The sequence below is a fragment of the Euprymna scolopes genome, chromosome 19 (assembly GCF_053919585.1).
Source record: "Euprymna scolopes isolate OS-2025 chromosome 19, ASM5391958v1, whole genome shotgun sequence".
Taxonomy (NCBI): domain Eukaryota; kingdom Metazoa; phylum Mollusca; class Cephalopoda; order Sepiida; family Sepiolidae; genus Euprymna; species Euprymna scolopes.
The window spans coordinates 76,030,832-76,053,334 of NC_136500.1; the positions used below are offsets into that span (position 1 = coordinate 76,030,832).

General features: G+C 34.4%; 1 protein-coding gene across 1 annotated transcript in view; it reads right to left on the bottom strand.

Annotated features, from left to right (window-relative positions):
• Positions 1-22,503, bottom strand: part of LOC145239761 (aldehyde dehydrogenase family 3 member B1-like) — an 82,113-nt gene that overhangs the window by 56,993 nt on the left and 2,617 nt on the right. The window contains exons 2-3 of the mRNA XM_080103191.1: positions 10,512-10,655; positions 4,190-4,285 (exon numbers count right to left, since the gene is read on the bottom strand). Coding sequence (XP_079959317.1) covers positions 4,190-4,285; positions 10,512-10,655 — 240 coding nt within the window. The remainder of the gene's footprint in view (positions 1-4,189; positions 4,286-10,511; positions 10,656-22,503) is intronic.

A 22,503-nucleotide genomic window follows, 5' to 3' on the forward strand; every position in this document is an offset into this window, starting at 1 on the left:
ATAGAAGACAGGGTAAAATGTATAATAAAACAAAGATTATTCAGAGAGTGTAGATCTCTACCAAAAGGTTGGTACACAAATGAAGACTCGAAAACCACAAAAAAGTAAATATGCATGTAGTTAAATTGGCGAATGAAACAGATGGATAAAGACATGAATATTATGAATGGGTCACCAGTTAGCAAGAGCTAGCTCAACAGAAATTTTGGAATGAAAGCAAGAAAACAGGAACAAAATATATTTATATCAACAATTGTACAGAAATGTAAAATATATTTTGGAAAAACAAAGTTTGTTGAGAAGTTTAAAGTTTTTGAATAAGAAGTAAAAAGCATCAGAAAGTTTGTTTCAAAGTTCTGTTATGTGCACTTGAGAGAGAGTTTCCCTTCTGGGTGGCTGAGTTTATTAGAGAAATAGCAGCACATTTAAAGGAATTTCAGTGTGGTACTTTTTAGTCTTCTAGGATGGATGCTGTTGATCCTAAGAGTCGAGGCATGTTGTGTCATAGGTATCACCTGGAAGAACTCTGATTTCAGCTAACAAAGCCACTGTCATAGACCTGGTTGATTTCATACAGGATTATTACTTTTTAGGTTTGGAATAATTTTTGTTGGTTGGAAAATATTTGGAGCTCACATGTTTCTGTGGAGACCAACTTGATGAAGAGAATGAACCTTAAAGCGAAGAAAGAAAAAGGTAGCAATTAAAACCATCTGTTTTTTAGCATTTATTTGAATAGCATCTCAATGTAAAAATCCTACGCTAGGCTACCATGCAGAAATTATATTAGCTTGTTTGTCTCGAACATCAATTTCCTCAGATTTTTCATTCTTTACTTTTTATTGTTGGTATATGTCGACTCTCTCAAACTCGTTTCTTTATATACTGTGAGTGCTTTTCTGGACTCCTAAGAGTAGGAATGAGTACACAGGACGTCATTGTAAGTTAGTGACAATATTTGCTCTGATGTTTTTTATCACTGATAATATTTTTCAAAATTGATTATATTTTTGCACATTCTTCTTCAAACAGCAAATGACATTAGAGTTCATACATTATAAAAATCTTTGGAATTTCCACATTTTTTTTACGTACAATATATATATATATATATATATATATATATATATATATATATATATATATATATATATATATATATATATATAAATTACAATAAGTTTACCAAGGTAATCAAAATGGTAAACTTAAAATATATTATAAATATTAAAGAGTTAATATTTACAAGTAAAGTAATCTCAACCAGATGTAACATATATATATATATATTACTTGGATTCCAAATCCTAAAAATATGTTTATATTTTTTCTTTCATAATATTTTGTCTTACATGTGTTTTGTTGAATGGTGTACGAACACCAAACAACTCTCTCTCTCTCTCTCTCTCTCTCTCTCTCTCTCTCTCTCTCTCTCTCTCTCTCTCTGTATATATATATATATATATATATATATATATATATATATATATATATATATATATATATATATATAAATCCCTAAATCAATAATGTTTGGAACATTGAAGGAATATGTCTGAAAATATTTATTTGCATAAAAATACAAAATGTGCATTTTACTTGACGAATAAGTCGCGTTTTGACAGAGACTCGCTGCTTCTCAAGGAATCTAAAGGTGTGGAAATCCAATTGTTGTAAGTATCAGTGTCTCATAGTTAATTAAATTAACCTGAAATAGAAAATACTTAACAAGCATAAATAATGTACAACGACTGAACAAATATATACATTTATTAACACAACAACAAATGCAATGTAACACAACATAAATACAAATGTTTGTAAACATGGTGGAATCTCTATCTTAGACAGGACGCGGATATTCTGCCAATGCTGGAATGCGCTCAACATGGGGGGAATAAATGTTCTCTACCATGCAAAGTAGGTTGTTGTTTTTTTTACTTTCATGGGCTGTCTCTACCATGTAACGTAGGATTAGGGGTAGGATAGCATCACCTTGTATTCCTCCACATATAATAATTATATAACATATATACAGCATAATCACATTGACACATTGGGTCCTGTCAGATCACTAAAGTTAAGCAACATTGAGCCTAGTAAATACTAAAATGGGCGACCATTTGGGAATTGCAGGTGCAATATGTGCTCTCCACTTGTCTCAGCAATGTTTCCAGTCAGTCTTGGGCATTTCCTTACCATTGGACCCAAGCAGTGCCGATTCAGGAAAGGTGTGGTTGGAGATTGTGTGACCCTTGTCTCACAATTACATACACAGCTACCCTTGTGTCGATTATCTCTTGAGACTGAATGGAGGCATCGATACACACACACACACACACACACACACACACACACACACACACACACACACACACACACACACACACACACACATATATAGTTTGCTGATTTCTTTCTGTCCTCTGATGAGAAGAATAGCAAGAATAGCATTCTTTGAAACTCCACGGGATAAGGACTTTGTAAATTGTTTTTTGGAGTATTCAGTCGAACAATAAATTTTGATTGTAAATTTCAGCTTACAGCTTTAATTTTCTTTCTCTTATATATATATATATATATATATATATATATATATATATATATATATAGATATATAGATATAGATATAGATATATATATATATTCCTAAATCAATAATGTTTTGAACATTGAAGAAATAATATTTATTTGCGTAAAAATGCAAAATATGGATTCCACTTGACAAATGGGTCGTGTTTTGACAAAAACTCAAAGCTTTGGAAATCCAATCACCCAAATTTGTATAATTCAGAAATGAACACATATTACACGCTCTTAATGTATTAATTGAGCACCCTGTCTTAATCTATCCATATTACATGTATAGTGGCATATCAGGGATGTGAGACTTTCGTTTTTTAATAGAATTATACTTTTTTTTTTCAATTAAAAAGACGGAATTCTGCTTTGTTACTTAATTCAGAAAAATTCTGCTTTTCTTTTAATAATATTATCTTTATCAATGATCTTCCAGAGAATATCATGCAAAAATTTGGCATCTATGCTGATGATACCACTTTGTACTCTGATGTTGTTTCTCGCTTCTAGCATCAGTTGAAATATGCAAGTAATCTAGAAGTTGAACTTAGTTCAGTTGTGGATTGGAATACGAAATAGCTTGTTTCGTTTAATCATGTTAAAACTCAGCCCGTGTCCTTCAATTGTAGGTGTGTCTCTTTTCTGCCTGAGATTCTCATGGCTGGCTCTGTACTTGAGGAGAAATTGTCCCTGATACTTCTTGGTCTTTCTTTCTCATCGTATCTTTCTTGAGTTCACATATTTGATTCATTGCTCTTTCTCCTTTATGTATCAGACCATGTATGGAGTAGTGTTGTCACATTTGGGCTGGTGAATCTTACAGTCCTTTAACACAATGTGGGCATTAAAAGAACTGTACAACGAACACATGTCAACCAAACGAAAGAGTAGAATCTAATGTTCAAAATGAAGCATAGGGATTACGCAACATTATTAAACAACAATAAGCAGAAAATATGATATTCAGTTATTATAAATTAAGTATAACCTCTTTAAATATAGATTGCTTTATGACTTAACATTATTACTAATCCTTACTATCACATGCAACATGAACTGGAACAAATACATTGAGTATATTGTCAAAGCTGCCACAAAGAAGATGGGCTCCCTCTACCATGCTAGAAAATTACTTACACCTGAGTGTATCCTATGCTTCTACAAATCCCCTATTCGCCTATGCATGGAGTATTATTGCCACATCTGGGCTGGTGTATCTAGTCTCTCCTTGTTAGACAAAGTCCAAAAAAGTGTCTCAAATCTAATAGATCCCGCACTATTTGTCAAGCTCCAGTCTCTGTCCCATCGCCACAATGTATCATCCTTGTGCCTGTTTTATAAGTACTTTAATGGAATGTGCTATGATGAACTCATAGCACTTGTGTCCACTCGGTGTACATATTCTCAACCAACCTGACAAACAGCAACATCCCACCCCTTTACTGTTGAAATCCCTAGATGCTGGAAGTCCTTCTAATCTTATTATTTCTTTCTTTGAACTGGTAGACTTTAGAATTTATTCCTTGTTTGCTGCTTCGCTGACTGTATTAACCAACGTTCTAAGTGACAATATACTTTATTTGAAGTGAAAAAAATTAAAAATCCTCACCTTTTCAGGAGCCGTCCACGATGATAAGTTATTAAGAGCGGTGATAATCTCGTTGCAAACAAAGTCAATTTCCATCATAAGACTCTCAAACGGATGCTAAAATAATAAAGTAAATAGCAATGTAAATATTTAGTGACATTCATCTACTATATAATAAAATGATTGCAGAAATTCCTCTCTGGACCAAAGTATCCTAGGTTTTCAACAACAGATGTCACATACCAATTTATTATGCATATACAACTATTAGTAGGGCTATGACAACAGCATATTCTTTTCATTGTTTTGACTCTCGAGTATATATCCAACAAAATTAGACACAGTTAATCAACTGATAACAACATCACTCTATATAAAAGCATATAAGATATCAACGGATACACACTCGAGAGTAAAACAATGAAAAGAATATGCTGTTGTCCTAGCCCTAACTATTAGCCACATGTAACTTTAGAACTTCATTATAGACACATTTACTTGTCTATATAATAATGTGCTTGCGCCATATCAGTTTAAAAGGTTATCATAACCCAAGGTGGTAGTGGAGATAATGCCCTCATAGTGTGCAGCACATATAGCCTCTGATAACCCAGTCCAGTTCTTGACATTTTTGTGTGGCTTAGTTACTAAACCCGACAAAACTGTCTCTACTAACTGGGAGAAGGGGTATAGGTAGCCCACTGGTGCCTTAAAGCCAATGACTTCTGGCAGATGGGGGCCTCGTCAACTTTGGATGGTAGCTCACCTACTAGAAGGTAACTCTGAATCAAAACCTCTGCTGCCTTGTGAAATTACTCCATCAGGGGAAAGGCTAAAGGAGTAAACCCCAACAGAAAATCCAGAGACTGAGTCCCTAAGACGGCCTGACTTTATATTGTTATCACTGGCAACTCCTGTGGTGCACTGAAGAGGGTAGGGGGGGACCTCTGCATGGGCAACAGCTATCCTCCCATATAACCTGCCCAGGTTATGTAGCTCCACTAAACAGGAACTGCCACCCCCGAGTTAAACTGTACAGCCATTCCTGGTGATACATATAGACACCAGAGCTACACCATCATCTCCCAAGATGGATGATTGCCGACAGCACCGTATCTTTGCTTATATGTATGTTACAATACCTTATTGGTATTATTAAGGAGTTCTAACGGGGTGCCCTGTGATTGCATGGAAAACAACCAATTATAAACTTCCCTTTTAGATCCTCGAGAGCATTTTTTTTCAAATTCTCTACCTCTTTTGCTTGTCAGGCATCAAAGACAACACGTGTCTGTCTTCAGCTCTCTCCACCTATAATACCAAACACATGTGAGGAGTTTCAACAGTAATTGCAGCACTAAAGAACTCAAGGCTCCCTTTTTTTCCTCAACCTGGCCAAAACTCAGCAGGAAAGAAACATCGTTAACTGGACGAATTCCACAGATAAGTTCTGCAGAATTCGGCTGCTTTTGCAAGGCAACGTCCTTTCTTCCTTATCTCTCCTATCAATACACATTTTTCAAAACAATTTTCATTTTGCTGTGTTCCTTTCTTCTTGTCGACGTTATATTATTTTGTTACCATCTATAGTTGCTGTGAAAATCCCAACAATTTGCAAAAACAGGCACATAAGTTAATTTTACATAAAATGGATTCATGTAAATTAATTTGCAAAAGAGGAACCCCATGGGACAGTTTAACATGAATTAGATTTGTGTAAAATAATTTGTAAAGCAATCTGAAAATAGCGTTTTTTTTTTTTTTTTTGCTACAGAAAAACCATATGGGAATACCAAAGCGTGACGTCGCCAGAGGAAGGGATATATGCACCCATCCCATTTGGTGTTTACTGCTAGGATTGTATTGATATAGTGAAATAAGTTAAAAGAACACTAATTAGATACAACAATAAATATTGGACCAAAAAAAATAAAGAAAAAACTTTGATATTATAATGAGGTATCGACTCGGCGTGGGTAACAGATCTTGTGGGTTCTTTACATTCTTAAGGAAATCAATATTAAAATACCAGGTATAAGAGGGGAGGGGTCTTTATAGAAATGACGTGCTATTCTTTATAAACTCTAGTGACAGAAATTTAAAAGAACTAAACAAATGTTTCATAACCTCTTTAAAGATATTGCCCGAAAAAGAATTATTGATATGTACTATAAAGTTGCAAACTTTTAGATATTACCCTCAACTTAATTAACAATACATACGAACCATACCATAAACCTAATCAAACGTTATATTATGTCGACTTGGTATTTTTTTTATCCATTATTACAGCTAGCAGGCAAGAGACGGCAGCTGCTATTATCACAAAGAAGAAAATAGTGAACAACTTTCTGGTGTTAAAACAACATTGAAGAGATGCTGTAAAAGAACAAACTAACAATGAAAACGAACCATTTGGCAACAATTTTGTTAACGTGTTATTATTGTTTTATTTTGAAATCATTATTACAGATCCCAGAGAAGAGAAAAAGACGGCTGCTACTATCATCACAATCAGAGAAGAAAAAAAGCAAAGAACTCTGTAAAATATAATGATATTGGTGGCTATTGCTACACCTACAGAGAGACGTTACTATGCAGTGAGCATCTACTGACTTGTGTGTCAGAGAGACGACCGGCTGTTTTCTGTCCATAACACAACGCTAACCACTTTTTCATAGTGTGGATCAAAGAACATTCCATGCTTTGCTTGATAATGCTTCCTGTATAGAGAGATAATCAGATTTTTTAGTCAAAAATGAGTTTTGCTTTTGTGCAAATACAGGTTCTAAATCCAACTATTTATTAATATTTAGATCAATTTTTTTTTGTTATCCATTATTACAACTACCAGGGAAGAGAGGAAAACAGTTTTTTCTATCATTACAACCATAGAAAAAGAAAGCGAATAATTGTTTTTGCTGTTAAAACAACACAAACGATATGTCGCTAGCCTCTCTCTACTACATTGTTATGATCATGTTAGGTGCTCGACTGAATTCCGATCCCTGATCCTCCCTGTAAATCATGCCCACCAAGAACTCGTCCACAGCAAAGATTTTTCTTTTCTTCCTCTCCTTACCAAAAACCAAATGAAACTTCCATGAATAAAATTTTTTTCTAGAACATCCCACTTGTGTTACAAGATACTATGAGTCTGCTTCCCAACTGACTACAGCATCATGGTCTTCAAGTCTAATGTAAACAAATACTTGAGGAGCTGTTCCCTTGGATAATAAATTCCTCTAAAACAGTTTTCTGTCAATTTCACCCGATCTGACGTGCAAAAAGCGTTTGTGTAAAAAGCATTGCACCATAGAATAAAGATTGGTGAAGTGAACGTTCAAACTGGAAATGATTTTTCACATTGTTTAGCAAAAACTCAAATTGCATAAAAAAATAGATGCATATATATAATCGAGCATTTTTTATTTGGTGAAACTGCTACGTGATTATTAGATGCGATCTCATAGAATCTGCAAATAAGATATTAATCGATCTCAATAAAATAGTCAATCAGTCTATGAACAGAATTTTATGTTGTGATACTCATATTAGATTTTTCTGCATCATAGAAGGAAATTAGATTGCGTCTGGGGTAGGATAATCCAACTGACGATCTCTTTAACCCTTATCCTTGAGTAACCCCTGAGTTTCCTTTGAAGGAGGAAGTGTCAAAGTAATATTAACTTCACAAGTGGTCCACAGTCGAATGGATATCCTGGTCAGGGTTGTAGGGTTGTGTTGACATCCTCCTACATACAGCACCTGGTACTCGCAAATGGTCACCTAGTACTGACCAGGCTCAACACTTGCTTAACCTCGGTTATCAAACAAAAACTGGTGTGCAAATGTGGACCAGGATAAGTGGTAAAGTAAAATATATATTTTTAAAAAGACACGTTACTCTTACCATTGCAAAGAGACGTCACCATCGATTGAGTATTTACTTACAATTTATCAATGAAACAAACGGTTGTTTCTGTTGACTTGAAATGGCTGGCCATATCTACTACAGTAAATGAGTGGAAGGCATTATGTATGTATACTCTCTTTCTCTCTTTCACACTCTTTTTTATTTTATTTTTATTTCTTTCCTTCAATATATATATATATATATATATATATATATATATATATATATATATATAATATTTTGATTACAGAAATTCCCCTCTCGACCTCTAGTAGGTTTGCAACAACAGATGCCACATACAAATTTATTATGTCTAGACTATTAATCATTATCTTATGTAACTTTAGAACGCCATTTTAGACACATTTAATCGTTATAATAAAATCCTACATATCATCTTACGGAGCAATATTATCACAATCGCAACCATCTTTATAGGAAGTAGTTCCTATTTTTCCCTCTAAATATCAAGTCCTCCTACCGCCCCTAGTCATCACTGAGAGGAATTTCAACAGATATAGGGTTTCACCCTTCGTAACTGGATCATAAACTCCTAGATATAACATAATCTTTCCCTTTCCTGATTAAAAAAAAAAATAATAATAATAAAGTCTCCCCAGACTAATTTCGCTCAATCTGATTGACTGATCTTTGACCATTCCTATATTCTGGATTAAGGGTATTCACATGCTAAACGAACACTAATGTACCATTCAAATATGGCATTGCAATGATACCTACTTTTGCCCTCTGAGTAAATTGCTGCGTTCATTTTCTTACATTTAACAGCATGTTTGAATTTCTTCTCTCTTCCCCCTATCTCTCGCTGTATATATTCTTCCCAACTCTCTCTATCTCTCTTTCTCTCTCGCTATCTCTCTCTCTCGTTCGATTTTTACATTTCTTCATGGCGATGCCAGAGAAAAAAAAAACAACAAACCTTAATTACCTCTCTCTCGCTCGCTCGCTTTGTACATTTGTTCCAGTAATTAACCATATTTTTTTCAGACATAGTTACGTTTTTTTATGTACTTTATTCAAACATACTTTATTTAAACTGCACAATCTATTATGATCGTTGCCAAATTAAAAATAAATGTTTCAGCAATATCACCTACTGGATTCTCAACGTTGCGCACATATTAACATTTTTTTATGGGTGGGGGTTAAATTTATATATTAGGTTCACCTCCACAATTTTCTTTAGAATGAGAACTTTTAAAGGTTTTCGACTTTGCTGATTAAGAAAATCTCTCCAAATCTTGCGGAGAAAGGCCTATATTATGCACTGTAATTCACTAGTCGCCAGGTTTGTACACGCGCGTGATAAACAAATCTACTTCTCTCCTTCCAACACTGCCACCCCCAATTACTTTTTTTTGACATCTGTGGGTGGGTATGCTCACAACGATTATCGCAGTTAAATTTGGAGCGATTATTCCCCCCACCCCCAAAAGCGGTTGTCTACTCCAAAAGCCGGTCTTTATATGGGATGTTAAGGGTGTCTATTCCAGACACTGTTCTTAAGATGCAGAGGTTAGTGGTGTCTATTCTGAAAGCTGTTCTTAACATAGAGAGTTTGGATTGTCTATTCCAAACGCCGTTCTTAACATGACAATACTCAAAGAAATGAAGTGAAGTGAAAAAGTCGTAATTGTTTTGTTTTACACGTTAACAAAAGACAACATAAAACTGGAATTTAATTTAATAAGAAGATGATAGTGGAAGAGTTGAAAAGAAGAGGAAGACGTGAACAACAAACAAAAACAGACTGCTACCATTGATTTCGATCACTGTAAACAGTTCATATGCAGTGAGAATCCCTAACCTCTAAAACTTCTGTTTTTACTTTTCATTTCCATTATTATTCTAATGGACCATTTTTCGTAATTTTATTAATTCATACTGATTTACGAATTCCCTTAATTGCTTTTTAAAATTCAAACAGTACCTGCATGCTATTGCCCCAAAGAAGCACTAATTACCAGTGAAAGCCAGGTTATTTAATTTCAGCCAGTGTCTGCAATTGTTCAGGGACAGCAGTGGCCCCAAGAGAGAGCAGGCTTCCACCCAACGCCGGTTAACAGTTACTGCTAGTATATATATATATATATATATATATATATATATATATATATATATATATATATTGAAAAAAAGAAAGAAAATCCCTGAAGCATTGTAAGATAATTTTGTAATTTTTTTGTTATTTTTATTAACGTTTACAATCGCTGTTATTAAGAAGAAAGATATTACTGCAACAACAAGAAAGGGATAAACAAAGAGACGTCAGTATCCACTGAGCAACAACATACAACGTGCTAATGAGACGAACAGCTGTTTCTATGAACTAAGAAAACACCAGTCACTATGTGAGGATCAAAGAAAGTTCAAAAAGTTTTTAAAAATGTTTATTTGCGGATTTACCTTATATAAGTCATTTCTGAGAGCTTCAATAAAAAGATCCTTGTTCTCTTCCAGCAAGCCCAGAAGAGCATTGAGCTGTAGTCGGCGCCATTCCATATATTTGGTCGTGCCAGACCTAAAATTTAGCCTTAGGTCTGAAACAAGCTGGAAAAAAAAATATTTTAAAGTTAGAAAATGAAAAGACACTTGGATTTAGATTGAGATTTGCATTAATTCATTTTTATGACAAGTAAATGTATGCGCCTTTCAGATGCAAACAGTCTTTGAAAAAGAATATGTGTAGAATTTTTAAAAAAATAAGCAGTGGATTTTCTTGATATGTATCGATTCAATATCCACTTTTAACAACGAAATTGTTATTTCAAATTTCGGATAGACAGATTTCACTTGCATCTTTTAAATTTCATCAATGGTTGCAAATTCAAAGATTTGCATTTCTGATTGAAACGCTTGCAAGACAAAATTAGATGGACTAAACAATGGACATATTTCTGAAATCGAAATTCAACATAGAATTAACAAGAACAGATATTGTTGCGTCGCTTGGTATTCACTTATTTTCAAACTGATATAGCTAATGCATGTGCATCAACCACAGTCGAATCTAGAACCTTCTACAAAGTGGTCTATAAAAGTACCGGCTTTGAAATTAAAGAAATCTGTTCAATCCAAGATTTCTACATTGGCCCACAAAGAACACTCTTGACTGACATTTTTCAACCAACCTTTCTTCTATCAAAAGCAATTAGTTTTGTTCATTCACCATTTATCAAAGCCCGAAAGCTACTACAGGATAAGGGTTAATGAGTGCACAGTGGTCACTAGGACAACAGGTAGAAATCGTTAGTGGTTGAAATCAGGTATGATTTGATTATTTAAGGGGACGGCTCAACAATAACTTGTCTACACTGGACTTAAAGACGACCATATTGTAGTCAGCCAGAAAGCAGGCCAGCGGAACAGAGTTCCACAGACGGGTAGTTCTAGGAAAGAAACTTTGTTCATGGAATCTGTGTTTAGATTTAGGCACAAATAGAGAGTGAGGGAAATTGTTGGTAGTGGTCGTAGCTAGATGAGTGTTTTTTGTAACAGCTCGGCAGAAAGGGGGGGTCTATAGATTGAATCTCAGACGAGCACCTGCTATTTTACCAACAACAACAACAGTCCTCTCTAAATACCAAGCTTTTTCTGAATGTAGTAGAGGTGCTAGCAACGTATTGGTGTAGGATCTATGCCATCTGGAACTCTATTTCCATGTAGGGCCACTCATGGCAGCCAGTTTTGGCAATAAGAAGTATTAGGGCCGCATCCCTGCAAGCAGGGATCTGGCAAAAATCAATATCCATTGTCGTGTGGTCGTATCTACCTCTACATGTGACCAGCAAAGCCGTGTCAGCTTTGCCCGACTTTGTATGCAACAGCTGAGCCTTGCTGCTCTCGGCATTGAGGATAAACACCTGAAATCCTGTAGGTTAACAAATGGCTGCAATCAACGAAGAGTTTGTGCAGACTAGATAATTCTGAGGCACAAACTTTGTTAGCTCTAATGCAGAAGTCAGACTCATTTAAAAAGGACAACAACAACAGCAATAAAAACATTATGACAATACTTTGTCATGTTAGGTGAGACCCAATCATCACCATCATCATTGCCAACAGCTACAAGAAGAGCCAAACCTTACTAGCAGTACCATAAACAGTACTGCTATGTCCGTATGATTCGACTGAGTTATATGAACATGCCATTTTATGATCCCCCTAATAAAATATTCACAACACAAACTTGTCTAGCTAAACCACTCTCAGTAGTTTCCATTTATTTATTTCTCCACCTAAAACTAAACAAAATTCCCATTATCATTGTTTCTTTCCTAGAACTGCTCATCTGTGGACAACAATACTGCAAGTCTGCATCCCAGCCGAATATAATAAGTTTATCAGACCAATGTAAATTCTTGTTGAGCCACCCTCTTAAATAATCAAATTTTGCCCAGTCACCATCATCTTTACTAATCATCACAGTGTTGTCTCACCATCAACCTGACACTCACTTAACCCTTATCCTTGAGCGGCCTTTAGATCTTAATAAGTAAAAAAAAATCCCATGCATACAACACTTAACAAAACTCCTACTAAGGTAGGTAATCAATTATTTAATATCTTGCTGAATTATTCCCCTTTAATTTAACTTTCATTGTAAAACTATGCACAGCCAAGCAAACAACATTCTCTAACACTTTCTTTCTTAAAATAAGCATGTCAATGCACCAACTGACACAAAAAAAATTGCAACATGTTTTTTATCGTTTTATGTCAGGTTGGGTCTACTTGACATCATACTAAAAGTTGGACAAGATTTGAGTATGGGAAAGTTTCAAATTTCAAAGTTGAACATTTTCAATTTACAAAGTCATTTTCCATTACGTTTTAAAACACTAACTCAGTCAGTTTTCATGATAAACCAATAAATCTTGCATTTTTACCCACATTTTCCGGGTCAATCTTTCACATGAAATGGTTGCCAGAAGTGAACAGTGTTACATTACTTGATCATCATTGTCCTTTTGCTTTTCTTTATGTTTGTCATGTCATAAATAATTTTCCACGATATGCTTATCCAATCTGAGTGTTAAGTGAAGATAATGCTAATTCGATATTCCTAATGTGAAATGCATGAATGCTTCTAAAAATACTTTATCAAACTATGCTATTTAAATGCTATTTACACTTATATCTATACATATATATATACGGCATAATCGCGTTGACACACAGTTTCTCGTCAAATCACCGAAGTTAAGCAACATTGAGCCTGATTAGTACTAGATAGGTGACCATTTGGGAATTCTAGGCACTGGATGTGCTTAACGCTTATTTATGCTTTCAGTCGTCCTGTACAGACACTTCACTTGCCACTGGTATTTAACAAAGGAGAGTTGTGGTTGGAGATTGTGCACCTTCTGCCACAAAAATTTCACGTGCAGACACCCCTTTGTAGGTATCCATAGTCTGCTTTTACAGACTTAAGTGTGACATACCAAAGAAAATGCTATTTCAAACTTAAGCATCATAGACAAAAGAAAATTTTATTTGAACTTAAATATTAAAGACTGCCAGACCAAATGATGGAACCTCTTATAGATATGAGTGAACACGTCTAAACAATTCTAAAGAAACCTAAAAAATGAAAAAAGAAATAATTTATTCTTAATTATGCTAATTTATTTTAAATTATGTTAATTTATGTTAATTTATATTTTTGGTTTTGACATCAATGACAAAGGTCTTTTACTGCCTTAAAAAAAGGAACATCTTGATTAGTTAGTTCTAGCATGATAACTACTTGTTCGATGCCGTGAATTCTAAGGTAATGACGTTAGATAATTTCAAACACATTTTTTTGTTGAGATAATAGATCTGAATAAATAGGTTAGCTGGCAATTTAGGGTGTCGATTGTAGATAGGTAAGTAGTGTTGGCAATATTGGTGTTACATGAAATGAGTAACTGACCACTTATGGTCATTTAAAGTAAAACATTACAAAATAGAAACTAATAAAAAGCAACGTCAAGTTGAAAAGTATTTATAATTGTTACATGAAACAAGCTTAAAAACTGACCTCCGAGCAGCCTTTTTATAGTTTTTCTATTATTAGATTGGGAAAGGTGTGAACCCACGATTTTGCTTCCAACTATTGGTAAAATAGTCACTTACCTATCGTTGGAGAGAAGAAGAAAGGATGTAGCCAATCAAATTACACATAGGTTCCTGTACCGTATCAAGAACCCTCATATGGGACAGATTGACAAAAATACTTATAGTAGATGTGTAGAAATAGAGAATAGTCTTAGGTGTGAGAAAGTGTTTTATATTTATTTTTGCACCTTATCAAGAACCCTGAAATGGGACAGAGATTCACCAGCCCAAATATGACAACAGTACTCCATACAAGGTCTGATAGTAGATTTGTAAAGGTAGGTATTGGAAAGTTTTAGAGCGATAGAAAGAGCCGCTTTTACAAGAAGTAGAAACAGCAATGGATCTTATATATGAACTCCAAGAAAGATTTGATGAGAAAAAAGATCAAGAAGTTTTAGAGTTGATTTCTCATTGAGAGCAGAATCATCCATGAGAATCTCAAAAAAGAAAGAGGACACGTCTACGATCGAAAGACGCAAGCTGAGCTTTCACAGAATTAAACGAAACAAGCCATTTCTTACCCCAATCCGTAACTGAACTTAGGTTAATTTCCAGATTGGCTGCATATTTTAACTGATCCGTCTTTTTCTATTAAATTGTTATTTCTACATCAGTTGCTCGACTGAGGTCTAATTTCTGCTTTCTCCTTGTAATATGATAGCGTATCCAGGACCTAGAAGATATTTACGAAAGATCGGGACACTAGCATACTGGACTGGTATCTCGTAGGTTATGTCTACAATCATAGTCGGGAATTTTAAAATGCATTGTAATTTTTGTTTTACAATTTTAAACAAAAAGTGGTTGGAAATAGAAATAAAACTATTTTCTGTTTTCATGTTCAATCGAGCACTCTAGAAATTATCTTGGGATTAGAGGTAACTGAGGTCAGCTGCTATCAGTCCCTAGCATTGTTCTGGAGTTAGGCGACATCAAGCAGATAGAAATACATGCACTGATGAAATGTAGGTGTATGTGATTCATAAGCTGATCACTAAGGAAGCTACCGTTAAACTTACAGAAAGTCAGGAGGATATGATTGACACAAAAGAAACAACCATGGTAGCTAAAGGGACCAATGAAAACGGTTCTAAGTGAGGTGGATGAAATTGATCCAGAAGGTGTCAAGTAACTCTTACAGCCAATATAATGCATGACAATTTCAATTTTAGTCAGAAAGAAAAGAAGTTTGGGAGTTTTGGGAATAGACAAAAACAAAGATAGAGACTTTTTTTTTTTTTTTTACATGGAGTTCACCACTTATCAAGGCCCAATGGCCACTCAGGGATAAGGGTTATTGTGTGTACAGTAATCAAAGGGATAGTGTAGCAATAGTATTGGAGAATTGGTAAGGTGTCATTACTTAGGGGGGGGGCGGTTCATCAGGAATTTGTTTGTGTTGGACTTGAAGACATCCAGGTTGAAGTCGGGAGGGAAACAGGCAAGCGGAACAGAGTTCCACAGGCGTGCAGTTCTAAGAAAGAAGCTTTGTTCATGGTATCTACGTTTTGATTTAGGCACAGATAGGGAGTGGGGAAAATTATTGACGGTGGTTTCAGCTAGTCGGGTGTTTTTTGAGAAAGATTGGCGAGGAGGGACCAGAGAATGGAGCTCAGACGAGCACCTGCCATGGAAATAACGATAGAACAATGACAGGCTCGCTATGTCTCTTCTGTGGGAAAGAGGTTGCAGGGTAGAGAAAAGGGCATCCCCCACCAAGCCACGGAGTCTGTTTTGTACTCTGTCAAGGCAGGATAGGCTGTTTTTAGGCCTTTGATATGTCGAGAGCAATTGCCCTAGAAATGAAGCCTTTGTCGAGAGATTCGCTAATCCTATGAGATATAACCGTATGGTGAGCTACGATGTTCACTCTTTCGCTGCCGGAAGTTTAAGTGCCCTGAAACGTTTTCTGCGCATGCGGCTAGAGATGCCTTTTTACTAAATTACTTTAAAAATTCAATGTTTTGGTTTTCTGACCAATCAGAGAATTTTCCAAGCTGTCGGAAATTCGGTGTCTGTGGGAGCCGATGAGGATCTTTAAAAGAGCTCTGTATTTTCAAAAAAAAACAGTTAACAAAAATTCAGAGATAGTGTTGGAAGGCATATATCACTACTGTCTGCAACTCAACTCTAACACGACAACACTTTGAACATAACAGTCAGCTAATCAGACAATGTAGGCGAACACACAGACACAGAAACAGTAACTAACTTTTGCATTCCCCCTTTTATTATCGTATGCTCACTTGAAATTAAGTTTATGAAAATAATTATTTTAAAACTTCTCACATTTTTCAATGAACCTTCCAGAGTGATTAATTAACTCTACTCAAAAACTTTCAGTGAAAATTATTTTATATAGTGGAGTGAGGAAGTTTTCTTTACGATTTACAGACCCGTGAACTAATCACGGCTCTTGAATTATCAACTCAAACTTCCTCGAAATCTCAAACTAATTTCCCCCTTTTGTTCACTCATAAATGAACTATTCTTTTCAATGAAAATATTTCCTAAAATGTAATAAATCTTTTTCCTTTTATACATTGAGAGTTAACTTTGTTTGTTATGTTGATATATTTTCTACGAAAGAACCTCGTAAATTCGACTCTCTAACATTAATTAATAATACATAAACAATAAAAAAAATAGGAATAGGCCAAAACCGTTAGCACATCTGCTGTAGATCTAGCAGAGCGGAAACCATATTGCGTGTGTGTCGCTAAGAAGGTTATTTCTGCTGAGGTGGTTGACTACTTCTTTATTTATTGTGTATTCCAGCAACTTACTCATGACACACAGGAGACTTATTGGTCTGTACTGAGAGGGGGATGACTTATCACCTGAATTCTTAAATACAGGGCATACTGATGAGGTTTTCCAGTGTGTTGGGAAGCACTTCTCCTTAAGGCAACGCTTAAACAGTTTGGAAAGTATGGGGGCAAGTTCTGGTTGTAATTTTTTTTAACACTATAACTGGAATACCGTCGGAACCAGTTGCTTTATTGGAGTCAAGGTTCTTGATTAGCTTGGCAACCTCACGCACAGATATTTGTATGTTGCATAGCGTGTTGTCTGTTATAGGAGGGAATATGGGGAGTTGATGGCCTTCGTCACACAGGGTAGAATTTGCCGCAAAGTTTTTGGCAAATAGTTTGGCCTTGTCGGATGCTGTCGAGATGACCTCTGGTCCATTGATAATGGTTGGGATAGAACGTACGTTTCTGTTCAAGATCCTATTTGCTATTTGCCATAACTGGTGGGGACCAAGCCGCTGCTCAGCTACTTTGGACTTAACGGATTGCGCGTATAGTTCTCTTGCATTTTTTATTACTCTTTTACAGTGGTTGCTGGCGGTTCTGAAAGCAGCTTTTTCTTTACCAGCTGAGAGAATTATTTAACTTCACCCAGAGAAGCGTGAACGCTCTGAACACCTAAACTTTAAAAAAAACTTACGTGTAGAGTATCATTTAACTCTACAAAACAAAATTGAGTGTAAGACTCAGTTCAGAAATACAAGGTTTCAAGATATATTATATCTTCGTTAGTAATGATCAGATCTTCTGTCTGCAGTTGGAAATTTGGAAGGAAATAGGGAAGTCCAAGGTGAAGTTAAATGCAAACCACTGGGTTAGCAGTTCAGTCTTATTAGTTGCTATGCAAGCGACATCATGGTGATTGCATATTGGGGAATTGTTGATTAGCCATTATTCACCACACTATTATTTATGCTTGAATTTCTTTATATTTTCAAATATTTATTCATGGTGTTTGGTTTGGTTGTTTTGTAGAGAAAAATTATTGTTTTTTTTTGTTTGTTTTTGGCTTCATAAGACATGATTGAGTTTTGCAAAGGGAAAGGAAAACAAACAATAACATCAATGTTTTGTGCATTTTAGATCAAGAAGCCGGTATCATCGGATAGTCTGATTTGGTAGCACCAATGATATGTTTTCTTTTTATTAATGAAAAATAGAAAGAAGTTGGGGGGGGGGGGCGCAAAATAAATAAAAAAGAAAAGAAATCCATGGATAAAAAAAAAGTTGAGAACTACTGGTCTAAACCTTTAAATCATTGCTCCCAGACAACACCAGGTTCCTTTTTTCACGAAGGAAATCGGTAAATTGCCAGATAAGCAGATAAATCGTCTGATAGAGACCTTAATGACTTGAATGTGGATTCGTTCAAGATAAATAGAAATCAGATTCTATAATTAGTATGACGTAAAGAATGTACCTCGAGACCTTCTCTTTTAGTCACAAGGATACCTTGGAGAAAGCGTCAGCTCTTTCTTTTAGAAAACGCATCTGTCCATAATAGACAGGTCTAATCGGTGGATATCACAATCACACCAAACAAGGTTGAACAGGACGAGTTCGACACACGGCGTTTGCTGATTAGACGTCTTAAACATCGGTGAAGGCCTTTCATTAGCACCTGTTAGTCTGTAACTTAAGATTGACCGCGTGGAGTTAGGCTAATTGCAGTAGGACAATTACGGTCATTATCAGGTAACACCTCTTATTATGAAGTTGCAAGAACTGGCAAAGGAAGGTTAAAATAACACCTGTCTACTGAGGGACAGGTGTTTAGAAATAAAAAAGATGTGACAAAGGTGATCAATGGGATGTTTTTAACAAAAAAAAAAAAAAAAAAAGGAAAGAATTTGAGTACAAACGCTAAAGTTTCCCAAATTAATTATGATTTACGACACTCAACTGAAGCAGTGTCTGGCTAATGGTTTTGCTAAAGTTCTCGTTTATTTCAAGATTTGTTGGTTTAAGTTTCTGAATTTTTTTAGATAAGGATTGATTATTAGTATTATTTGGTTTCTTCCGACAACTATTCTCAGCTTGAGCGTTATTTTCATGTTTTGGTTGATGGAACCTCCGACCTTCTTCAGGTATATATTATCAAACTCTGGGATCTTTTCATCAAATTCGAGAAACTTCCCATCAAACTCTGGAATCTGCATGGAATTTCGAATGAAACTCTTTATTTAATCTACAAAGATAGCATGCCCTCATTCTGTCAGCCATGGCTGGATAATAATTCAACAGAAAGATTCCCGAGTTCAACAAGATACATCTGAAGAAGGTCAGAGGTTACATCAATCAAAACATTGTGAAAATAGCACTAAAGATGAGAACAGTAGTCTAATGAATCCAAATAATTATTGATTAAAGTTCAGACTTTGTATTCCACTTGTGCTTAAAAATTTTGATTAAATGATTTGCATCCACGTAAAGTGCATTTTATTTATTGGATTAACTAAGTTCCTACCAGTTTTTATGTTTTTTTTTAAATTTTGTTTTTTCAAACTTTAGGAGATTATATATATATATATATATATATATATATATATATATATATATATATATATATATATATATATATATATATATAATAATTAAATACAGACACTTGTGTTTCATCCTTTTGGGTATCATCAGTGCAGGGTGTCACGATTAATGCCAGTTGAGAAATTTGAACCCTGGCAGTCATGTCTGGCTTCATTAGCAAAGACCCAAACCATTTGGCTACCAACAACTATGAGAGATACAGTTGAAATTAAACATTTATTCTTTTTTTTTAAATGCTTTTAATGTCAGTCAGAGTGATCTAAACAATATGACGATCTACGCATATATATATATATATATATATATATATATATATATATATATATGAAAAGGATGTTGTAGTTTGCTTGAAGCATTGTGTATAGTGTGAAAGGAGTTGTGTTTGAAGGCTATGACAATGCAGTTTGTAGGAAACACGATTTAATATATAAAAGAATGACAATATTAGACGGAATTTCAATAATTTTCAATAAATAAACGTAATATAATTGAAAACTTTCTTTTAATTCTTTTTTGTGCTTATTTATATTGAGATACATATGAAATATGGAGTTCAAAATAAAATAGCAGGAATACTTATAGATATACTTACTTATCAGTGAAAAATGTTAGTGTACATAAAAAATTATGGAAAATTATTCGGTAGAATTTTAATAAAAAATAAAATTAATTTACTATTTTAGATCACAAACTCTGAATGACATTCATATAAAGCCAGCATGTCATAGATTATATCCCTTCTCCTATGCCAAGAGAACATACTCGCACTTTTCAGGAAAGACATTAACAATTTAAATTCAGTGACACCATAATTAGATAAAATTGTATTATGTTAAGCATTTTAAAATGTTTCTACTGGTTTCATACGTAATGTTATTAATTACAGATTATTGAGATTTAATGAAGATAGCTTTGCGTAATTTTTATTTTTTTAAAATCAGTTTTGGAATGTATTATTTTAGTGTTATTAAATAAAATTTGTCTTAAATCAGAAGGGAGTTATTTATGTTTTTGTAGGTTGTGATAAATTAAGTTAGAATTTATAAAATGCATGGTGAGGCAATGGTATAGGGTAGTGGCTATAAAACCAATGTAACTATTAGCTTTGTTATTATTATTATTATGGAAGTTACATTCTCCCAAAGAGCATTTAAACTAATAAATAACATATTTTCTAATGCTTTAAAGGTTGAGGAGGAGTTGCTTTTTACTATAAGATTTTGGATCTTAAATTTATATCAAATGAATTTAATTTTATTATTTCCGATTAAGGATATGTATCTGAGTGTAATATTTTTATGGCCTTCTTACTTTGAAGTTTGATTATATTTGATTACAGTGGTATATGTTAATATACGAGTAGTTTGACATGTCATGTTAGGTATTATTATTATTATTATTATTATTATTATTATTATTATTATTATTATTATTTTATTTTTTTATTTTAGTGCGTTTTTCAAGTTACAAATTATTAATTTTATTTGTTCATTGATAGTATAATTAGGGCATTCGTTATTAATAAGGACTTGTTTCATATTTTTAGTTCAAGATTAGTTTTGCATGATTTAGTAGGCTTTTAACAACGGCTGTTTTGTGATGGAAGCATTTGCTCTTGAAATTTTAAAAAGTAGAACTTAAGTTGGTTGTCTATAATATAAATCTCATCTGTCTGTTAAAATGTATGTATGCATGTATGTATGTCTAAAACTCTCGACAGAGGCGATAGATTTTCATAAGATCAGTATCTTTTTGAAGCTTTTTGAAGTTCGACCCTTCGGACGACAAATATAAAAAAATTGGCTAAAAACATTAATTTGTTCATCCTCAATTGGGCACTTTTCTACAGGAAGGGGTCGCTTTTTTTCACCAATATTTTTTAAAGTCATTCCTTCATTTCGATTGACTAGCCTTAATTTGAACCTTCGCCACTTCCGGTTTGGCGATGGACGCAACGGCAAAGACGTCAAGTTTTTTGTTTTTTTTCAAGTTCTTTCCCTCCTTCACGATACGAGTTTGAGCCTGTATGCCTACTACCACATTTTTTTTTCTCAACACACACTGCCAAACACCCGGGTAATGCCGGGCACCCAGGCTAGTTTTTTTTTTTTATAAGTGTTTTTAAAAGTGTAAGTGTATTATTAGAGGTATTAATAAAAACATCAAGAAATGGAATTTTATTATTTACGTTTAGTTATACTATGAACTTAAGAACAGTGTTTTTGGTTTTTGTTTTTATTTAAGATCCTGAAGTTTGTGTTTTTGTTTATAACTGGCATAGCTGGAATAAGAATATCATTGACATAGTGTATGTAAATAGAGGGTTTTATAATATTATTAAATATTTTGTTTTCTAGGTTTGATTAAAAGTCGGCTGAAAATCGAATCCATTGAAACTCTAACAATTTCAGGTGCTGGACTGGAATCGAAAAGAATGCTAATGCTAAAATGGTAAATAACAAGTTACGGAAATATAAGAAACCATCTTTTATTTCTTTCTTAAACTGCAGAACCTTCTCATCAGCAAAAAAGTGTATGTGACCTAACTGCATCTTTGTGTATCAAATATACAGAACAATCACTGGTTCTAGTTAGATCACCAAAAAGTTAATCAACCCTGAGCTTGCTAGTACCTGATGAGTAACCATTTAAGAATACCAGGCGCTGTATGTAGGGGACGTCGGCACTTCTGGCAGCTCCTTCATCGCACCTGACCTCTAGCTATCTCGACTCTGTCTTGCTGCTGGATCAGACTAGTTGGAACGAGAGTGAGGCTGGCTCTGTGCAAGCCAGCTTTACTTTAAACAAAACTCCCAGCACGTGTCATACATCATTCCTAGGAGGATTAGAATGTCTTCATCGTTCTGACAGACGAATTCTTATCTCAAAGAAAAAATAAAAATAAATGTCTGATCGAACTGGAAATAATTTAT